At 53.5% G+C, this 9,615-nt stretch overlaps 1 protein-coding gene across 1 annotated transcript in view; it reads right to left on the bottom strand.

The window, feature by feature from the left end:
* The window catches only part of DCPS (decapping enzyme, scavenger), a 41,305-nt gene that overhangs the window by 5,806 nt on the left and 25,884 nt on the right, over nucleotides 1–9,615 (bottom strand). Inside the window, 2 exon segments of the mRNA XM_017892272.1 lie at nucleotides 1,957–2,070; nucleotides 8,835–8,980. Coding sequence (XP_017747761.1) covers nucleotides 1,957–2,070; nucleotides 8,835–8,980 — 260 coding nt within the window.

Raw genomic sequence — 9,615 nt, 5'->3', positions numbered from 1 at the left:
AAATAAATAAATAAATAAATAAATAAATAAATAATAAATAAATAAATAAAGAATTAGGCAAAGGTTAAGAAGGACCACACCTGCCATCGCTATGAAGCAAAGCATGACATTTAAGCTGGCCCTTTCATGACCCTTGAGGACAAGTAATTCCAGCCCTGTGGCTGGCAGCCACAGTGCAGCTCCTAAAGCCTTTCCTGTCTTAAAGGGGACAGAGAAAGGGAGGTTCCGCTGGCAGGTGAAGCAGAGCCTGCCAGCACTGGGGTCAGAAGGATGGCAGATTTCTCTTCTCTGCAATGGGCTCAAATGCATTCAGGGTTTCTGGAATAGAGATGGATAAGGCTATTTCTTGTTGTCCCTCCTTGGCCTTAAGACTGCGATCCCCTGGCAAGCTCTTCAGTCTTCAAGAGTCTCGTGCGGCAGAAGGTCCTCCTACCCCACACCTCCATCGCCCTGCTGGGGTTCTCATTAATGGCGGGCCCCACCTCCTGGGACCCAGGCTCTGACCCTGGATCTCTAGGTGCAGCGCAGCCCCAGGGGACAGATGGGGGTTTGCAGAGCCACCGCTCAGTTTGAGACAAGGGGCCTTCAGGTCCTACCTCTTCAAATGCCTATAGAGCCAGTCCTGGCTCCCTCCTTCAAGGCCTGGAGGTGGCACAGGCAGAGAGAAGCTGCAGGGAAGGGCAGAGTGGATGCAGGCATCCCCTTAGCCTCTCACTGCAGCGCCCCACACAAGGAGAGTCCTCTTCTTTGAACTTACTTGCTCTAGGAAATCATCAATCAATGCTGCAAGTTCGGAAAATCCCTTCAAATTCTTTCCCACCCCTTGGGCCACATTTGGGAATTCCCACAAGCCACTTGTCAAGAGACGAATTATGCTCACTTGCCTGTGTAACTCTGAGCCAAAATCCCACCCCTTTACCCCAAGTCAAAACTGAAGGCCTCATGGGCAGCCACAACTGAGAAAGCAGAGGGAATGAGCCCATGGAGGGGCAGACCTTCTCTGCGAGAGTCTCTCCAGCCTGTGAGGGGTGCAAAACCTAGATGGGCCCACCAAGAGCAGAACGGCCCATCTGAGCCTGGATTACTCCACAGGTGAAAGTGGAGGAGAGATGTCCGTCCGCGCCCAGTGCCCATGCCTGCCTGCCTACCTCGGCCTTATCCAGGCCCCTCTTCTGTTGCAGGCTGAGCACAGCCAGGTTCCAGTCTATGGTAAGAACAGCACTCTCTGCAACACAGTGGCTCTGCCAGTTTCTGACCCTGTCAGGGTATGAAAGTTTTGGATACTCTCAGGTATAAAAGAGGTGGTGGTAAGTGATAACTGTGGTGGTGGGCTGGTCTGGGAGACACCGAAGGCCACAGGGAACTGGAAAGGGATACCTGTGAGGGAGGACGGCTCCTCCCAAACCTGCTCCTTAGGAAAGTAGGAGAAGCAGAGGTGCTTGGAGGCCAGGCCAAGGGGCCGAGCGGCCCGAGTGGAAGTCTGGACTAAGCTACTCCACAGCTCGGGCTGAGGAGGAGATGCCTTGGGTTGGTCACCACGGTTCCTGCCTGCCAGTGCTTCAGAACACGGGCCTGCCTGGATCTGCTGGTGTCAGGGGAACGGAGAAAATGGAAACACGCCACCTGAGGGCTCCAGGTGCGGCTGGAAGCACAGGTGGCTGCCCAGACCACTTGGCTGGTAAGGAATGGCCTATGTAGTCACGGGCGCAAACATCACCCCATTTTACCTCTTGGGTGGGAGGAGAGCCAGAAAGGGTTTTAAGCTGACCCATTAAAGCAAAAGCACTTAGGTATGACAGGTATCCACCCGGTTCCTACAGAGAGCTCAGGCCAACCCTTGTTGGTTAATTATAATCTGCTTAGAGACAGGCCAGCGTGAGAAAGAGGACAGTCAGAGGGACCCGCACTTGGAGCAGGGTGGCCAGAGACCAGGGCATTCCAGTCAGAAACCTTTACCTGCTGTTGGTTCCACTTGAGGTCAGGAATGAGGACAAAACCATCAGAGGGATCTGGGTTCTCGAAAACAATCCGGTCCGCTTCAGCCTTCTTGTCGAGAATGTTATACACCCACTGAAAGGAGGGGGAGAGAGATGGTTCACAAATACACTCATCACCCCTTGAGAGACACCCCAAACTGAGCTAGGTGCACTCCCTGGCCTCTCCAGGAGACAGAACCAAGCCATAAAAGGCCGCCACGCTCAGAGGAGCTACATCCGGGCTGCCCTGTCCCCAAGCATCTGTCCTTAGGGGTCCAGAAGGGATTTTCCCCTTCCCACTCCAGCTGGCACTCAGCCATGAGTCATCACAAGGGTCTCTGCAGCTCGGATGGGGCCAGGCTCTTCCTGGTCAGCACAGTGCACGCGCTCTGCGGAGGCCTCACAGACCCAGGCTGTGTCTGCCCTCTATAGCAGTGACCCCCTCCACTGCCCATAGGACTCAGGGGAAGAGCTGCCTCCATGGATCCTATTTGACTCTATTCAGGACTACGGGGCAAAGCGAGGTAGGAGGCTGACGGCACCAAGGTTTCCTTCTGTGGAAGGCCGGCTACCCACCAGGGCAGTGAGAGCCTTTGCCTCTAGCAGCTCCTGTGTGCAGGTTTCCCGCCGCGCCGGGATTCTCATCAGCAGCGGGCTCAGCACCTCGGCCCGCCTGGAGCCGCTGCAGATGCCGGTTCATCAGCAGTCTCTGCTGACACAGGCCCCGCATGGCAAAGCAGAAATGAAAGCTATGTGGAGACACAGAGACAGCGACCTCACCAAGACCTTTCAGGGCTACCCAGGCTCCTGGCCCTTGTGTCACCCTTGGATCATCTGCTGTCAACAGTCTGCAGAGGACCCTTCCCAGGCCTGTGTGGACCCAAGGATATCACTTTACAGAGATGGTCCTGGAGGCCTGTCTGAGGTTAGGAGGCTGCAGGAGGTTGGGATGAGAAGGCCCTGGCGGTCACAGGCCTCAAACCTCAGTACCCCCAGCTCTTCTCTACTTCCCTCAGCTCTCAGGGCCCTTTGCAAACATGAACTCATGCAGGGCAGTGAACTCGGCCCTGCATCCAGGGGAGAGACCTGCTGTGAAACCAGAGAGGGGAGTGGCTGAGGACACACTACCGCCCCTTCCTCCTCATGGTCAGAACAGTCTCCGAGCTCACTGATGCAGGAGAAGGAGCCACGGACAGGAGGTAGGCTGGGGAGGCCAGGGAACCGACACTACCAGGCAGCCATCCATGGTCCTCCTTCCACTCCCAGAAGTGCTGGACAGGCAGCATCACCGAAGGCCAGGGGCACGGGGACTGCCTTAGGGTCCACACAACCTCACACCTTGAGCCTGGAGGGCTCAACACACTGCACTGCATCCTCACCGCTCAGCTGGGATGGACTAGGGGAGAGGGCAGCTGGGCCTCGAGGTCTCCTGCAGCTCTCTACCCACAGGAAGTATTTCAGCTCAGAGGGCTCCAAACCCCTCACAAGGCCCACAGGCCGGTCACAATGTGGTCCATTCACAACAAAAGACAGGCAGTTCCCAAGACAGTGAATGAGGCCCCTTCCTGGGAGGGGTCTGGAGGACACCCGGCAGCCGCTTCCTCATGCTGTGCCTGGGCCAGAGCAATGCATGGCCAGCACATCCACAGAGGCATTTCCTCTCTGACCTGAAATCTCCTGGGAATGTGCTGCCGGAGGAAAAAGTCAGCGGAAATAAAAGGGAGGGAGGGAGATGGCATTCCCTACAGAAAGCCCCAACGCACCCCATAAACAGGCCTCCCCACGGTCCGTCCCTGGTTCACAGAAAAGGGGCATCTGCCTCTGACTGGTATAAGAGCGAGAGTGAGCAGGTTCTGAGCCAAGGAGACCTGGTTTCATCTCCCAGCTGTCACTGGGTGAGCGACTGATGCCTCCTTCGTAAAAGAGGACTGACGATATCTACGTAAGGGTGGTCAAGGCTTTCAGAGAGAACATGCACGTGAAAGCGCCCAGCACAGCCAGCATAAGGGAGGCCCCCTACGAGTGGCAAAGGTGGTAGGATGGTATGCCAGAAGCTACAAGACTCACTGGGGACAGGAAAAGAGGGAAAGGCGGTGAAAGCAAAGGAGGTGGTGAGAGAGGAAATAAGAGCAGGGCCGGAGGACGAGCGACTGCAGGAAGGAGTGATGACCGTGAGAGCAGCTGCACTCTGCCTGGTACTGCTCTCAGTGTCACCACAACCCTGAGAGGTGGCTGCTATCATTGTCGCCTTTTTTTTTTTTTTTTTTTTTTTTTTTGAGATGGAGTCTTGCTCTGTCGCCCACACTGGAAGGCAGTGGCATGATCTCGGCTCACTGCAACCTCCGCCTCCCGGGCTCAAGCGATTCTCTTGCCTCAGGAGCTGGGATTATAGGTGCCCACCACCACGCCCAGCTAATTTTTACACTTTTAGTAGGGACGGGTTGTTTGCTTTTGTTTTTTGTTTTTTTCTGAGACGGAGTTTCACTCTTGGCTGGAGTGCAGTGGCATGATCTCGGCTCACTGCAACCTCAGCCTCCCGGGTTTAAGTGATTCTCCCGCCTCAGCCTCCCAAGAAGCTGGGATTACAGGCATATGCCACCACACTCAGCTCATTTTTGTATTTTTAGTAGAGATGGGGTTTCGCCATGTTGGCCAGGCTGGTCTCGAACTCTTGACCTCAAGTGATCTGCCCGCCTTGGCCTCCCAAAGTGCTGGGATTACAGGCGTGAGCCCCCGCGCCTGGACATTGTCCCCATTTTACAGGTAAGGAGAATGCAAGTGCAAGGACGTTCACGCTGGGTCAGCCAATTCCAACCGTAAGTATCTGGCCCCTGAGCCTGTGCCCTGGGCCGGGGTACATGCTGCCTCCTGGGAGAGGCCTCTGGGAGAGTGGCAGGGAGCTGCAGCCACAGGAAGCCTCAAGGCCAGAGGCCCAGATAAGAAAAAGAGGAGAAAGAAAGAACAAAATTCACACACACACAGAGGGCTGTGTAATGGGGAGTGCCACCATCTGAAACCAAGCCCGAGAGACCTGGCCAGCCCTGCGGATAAACTGGGCAGTGGGTGATACCATCAGCTTTCTGCAACTCACCTGGCTGGACTTCTTTGCAGTAGGTGACACTAGCCGCTCCCTCGGTACCCTCTCTCCCGCCCTGACCTCCCATGAGACATCTTGCTCCTTCCTCATCACCTCCTGCTCTCTGCTTCTGCCTGCTGCCTTGCACTTCTGCTCCAGCCATGTGTGGCCTGGACATGTCTCCCAGGTGTCTTAGCTCTGCACATTGCTGTGCCTGTTCCTCTGAACAGTTACCTGGAGTAGAGAATGGTGGCTACCATCCTGGCATCATTCCGTGCTGGAAACAATAGCAGGCACATGCTACATGGCACCTCTCTCAACTTCCACAACACCCAGGAGGGAGGAGCCATTAGTTACATTTTTCAGACAAGGAAACCAAGACTCTGAAATTAAGGACAATGTCACGCTGCTCTTAGATGACAGACAGAGAATCCAAACACCAGGCTGAGATTGAAGTCTAGCTGGATGACTCACAAACAGACATTTGTAACTATGTGATCTCGAAGGCTCCAGATCCAGACATCCATTGCAGTTTTTCCTGGGAAGTTATAAGTACCTCACATCTAAGGAGTCAAACGGTATCTCTGGCTTAGGGCACAGATACTAGGACCAGACTGCCGGGCTTTGAGACCTGTCTCCAAAATGGCTGCTGTGAAGAATAAATGAGGTGTGAGGCTGGGTGCGGTGGCTCACACCTATAATCCCAGCACTTTGGGAGGCCAAGGTGGGCAGGTCACTTGAGGTCAGGAGTTTGAGACCAGCCTGGCCAACATGGTGAAACTCCATCTCTACTAAAAATACAAAAATTAGCCCAGCGTAGTGGTGGGCACCTGTAATCCCAGCTATCTGGGAGGGTGAGGCAGGAGAATCACTTGAACCTGGGAGAAGAAGGCTGCAGTGAGCTGAGATCACACCATTGCACTCCAGCTTGGGCAACAAGAGTGAAACTCTGTCTCAAAAATAGATAAATAAGTAAATAAATAAATAAATGAGGTGTGATACACATAAATGGTTAAAGCAGTACTTGGCACTATGCATAGTAAGTACTCAATAAATTCCAAACTGAACTCACTGTCTTCCATGCAAACTCACTCTTCTGTTTCTGTCCCCTATACTGGGTCATGAATTATCCTTCTATCCACTCATCACCCAACCTCTTCCCTCCCCTCTCCACATCAACCAGTTGCTAAGCCCCATCCAGCCCTGTGAAGACCTACCTCTGAAATTGCTCCAGAATCCTTCCCCACTATCCCTACCTTGGTTCATACCCATACTGGGTTTTCCCAGTCTTCTTGTTCTATGCTCACCCCAACGCCACCAATTAATTCTGCAAATCGGACCATATTGTCCACATGCTTAAAACCGTTTAGGGCACCCCCACTGCCTATGGCAACTGTTCTCACATCTGATGGTTGTCAGAAATACGAGAGAGAGACAGAGAGAGAGAGGGGTTTTTTTAAATGCACAATTCCCAGCTCCACTCCCTGAAGGGTGAGATTCAGCAGATACGGAATAGTGCTCCGTGCTCAGTATTTATGAAAATCCCCAGGCAACCCTAATGGTAAGCAGGGTTCAGGAACTCCTGCCCCCTGGACAAAGCCCACGTGCCTTCACCTGGCCCCTGCCTACCATCTCTGTGCTGTCCCCTCTGACCCTCCAGCAGCCCAAGCCCCAGTCACACCAAACTCCTTGCAGCTCCCCCAAAGCATCAGATGATTCCAGCTCTGTGTGCCTCTGGACTTGCTCCTCCCTCCCCTTGTGCTCCTGGTAAATTTCTATTTGTCCTGTAAGACCCAAGGGGAGGATCCTCTCCCTGTGAAGTCCCGACTGTCTGTGCCGGTCACGTGCCCTCTGCATCAGCACGGTAGCTCATCTAGGGATCAGAGTGCTCATCCCACTGTCACAACTGTCCGTTTACAAGTCTATCTTCCCTGTTAGACTGTGAGGATCCTGTCTAGGTTTCATCATCTTGGTGACTCTCCAAAGCCTGGCAGAGGACCAGGTCCATAGTAGGTACTCAGTAAACATAATGACTGTTGCCAGTTAAGCTGAGTGCTTGTAAACTAGAAATAGCCAAGAAGGAATACATGAACCGCTCCCGTCAGTCAGGAGTTGGAAGAGTAGTGGAGTTTTCATTGTGCTCTTCTCCGAGTGGAACTGCAGAACAGTGTATAATAAGGAATATACACAGCCAGGCACGGTGGCTCACACCTGTAATCCTAGCACTTTGGGAGGCCAAGGCAGGCAGATTGCCTGAGCTCAGGAGTTTGAGGCCAGCCTGGACAACATGGCAAAACCCCATCTCTACTAAAAATACAAAAAATTAACCAGGCATGGTGGCACGCGCCTGTAATCCCAGCTACTCACACCAACTACATCAGGCCTTCCTTACTTGAATCTCAGGTTTGTGCAACCAGCACAACAGAACAACTGTTCCAGGAGATTCCCTAGGACCCTGAACAGCAGAAACTCTAAGAAGGTGGAGACATAGTTCCTTTCCACTTGGAAAACAGAACAAATGCTGGGACTTTAAAAACAAACAAACAAACAACAACAACAACAAAAAGCAAGTCAGCTTGAGCCAGATGCACCCCGTGCAAACTGCTGCCCAGGGAGACCATGGCTGAACCAGGCTGGGGAAGGGGGCTGGCAGCACACAGGTCTCCCAAGGAAACGTTGGTCCTGCAGGTCCTGCCAACCTCCCCTTCCTTACTCCTCTCAAGTACAATTCACCTTGCAGTGCCCACAGACACAGCACACCCTCCCTTCCTCTGGGCCAGGGAGGAGTGGCTGTGAGTTCCTCACATCACAACACCCTCCACCACAGTGACCTGAATCTCGGGGAGAAAAGTGAGAAATGGTCAAAGAGAACAAGGGTGAATGATAAAGACAAGGAACAGTGTAAGAGTCAGTGAGTGGGCAAGAAACTGACTCGTCAATAAGCATCAATCATATTTAACTCTGAGTACTCACATGGGGCCAGTTCCAGGCAGAGGCTCCAGTTGGCACTGGGCCTAGGCCCAGGGAGGAGTCAGGATCTTGGCACTAAATGGCCTTGCATCTGGCCTGGCCAGACGACTGCCAGCTTGTGAATGGAGTCCCTGCACCAAATCCCCGGGGCCAATGGAGTCCTGCCTTCTTTTGGACGAATGCAAGGGGGAGTGGGTGAGGGAAGAGCTTTTTACTCTGAGACTGAGATCCTGCAGGCCAGTCTGCCACAAGTAAAACCAGGAATAAGAGTCTGGACTGGGTGGGACTAACTCAACATCAGCCTTTTACCCATTCATGGACCCGAAGCAATGGCACAGTCATCCTGAGGCTGGATCGGGGCTAATGCAGAGCAGACACACATTCTTCCAAAGGACTGGATTGCTTTGAGGTCCCCAGAGAGCCTCCATGGCATGCCCAAGCACATCAGGTGGGACCAAGGCCAGCATCAGTTCCCTCACCCCCAAAGCCTTCTCTGACCATGCTATATAAAATGGCAACTGCCCACTCCAGGCCTTTTGGTCGCACTTACCCTGCCCATTTCTCTCCACAGCCCTCATTATCTCACAGAGCACACAGATCCTGAGATATCTATGTATGGTCACACACTGTGTGACTGTGCATGGGATGTAAGCTGCACGACGTGGGGATTCTGTCCACCATGCTCTCTACTGTACCCCCATCCCCTCACCTAGCACAGCGCCTGGCCCCTAATACGACCCCAATAGACACTCGTAAGAGGAAGCACCAGCCACAGGAGCAGTGCTCTGCATCTGAGACATGCAGCCAGTCACCTGGATGCTGAGGCTCTGGGACTCCAGGTGGGGTAAAGTAATGTTCCTGTAGTCATCTCCCGTCTCTCGGATCAGGCGGAGGTCCTGGCGTAGGTACTTCTGCAGGTGTTTCTCTGTGGCCGGGTAAACCACGGTCGTCTTTACATCTGCAACGACACAGCACAGCCCGTGACACGGAAGCAATGCCCACTCTCTATGCCACAGGCACCACGGTGAGGAGAGATCTCCCGCCCTGGCTTTGATTCCCTGAGGGAAGCTAAAATCCAAGAGGATCATGCACCCAAGATCCACTCCCACAGAGTGCCTTGTGCCACTGCATTCATGAGCTGAGCCACACTCAGAACCTGGAAAACACAGGGCCCCTCGTCAGGCAAACCCCAGCCCTTCCTGCTCCACCTTCCAGGTACAGGAATGAGAGGTCCCTAACTCTTCTCACATACCAAATTTCTAGGTATGTGGCTTTCTGGACCCAAAGCTGAAAACATGGTTTAAAGCCTGGGCACGGTGGCTCATGCCTGTAACCCCAGCACTTTGGGAGGCCGAGGCAGGCGGATCACCTGAGGTCGGGAGTTCGAGACCGGCCTGACCAACGTAGAGAAACCCCATCTCTACTAAAAATACAAAATTAACCAGGCGTGGTGGCGCATACCTGTAATCCCAGCTACTCGGGAGGCTGAGGTGGGAGAACTGCTTGAACCTGGGAGGCAGAGATTGTAGTGAGCCCAGATTGCGCCATTGCACTCCAGCCTGGGCAACAAGAGCGAAACTCCGTCTCAAAAAA

The sequence above is a fragment of the Rhinopithecus bieti genome, unplaced genomic scaffold (genome assembly GCF_001698545.2).
Source record: "Rhinopithecus bieti isolate Rb0 unplaced genomic scaffold, ASM169854v2 scaffold_20150, whole genome shotgun sequence".
In the NCBI taxonomy this organism is placed as follows: Eukaryota; Metazoa; Chordata; class Mammalia; order Primates; family Cercopithecidae; genus Rhinopithecus; species Rhinopithecus bieti.
This window is presented reverse-complemented; position numbering and strand designations above follow the sequence as displayed.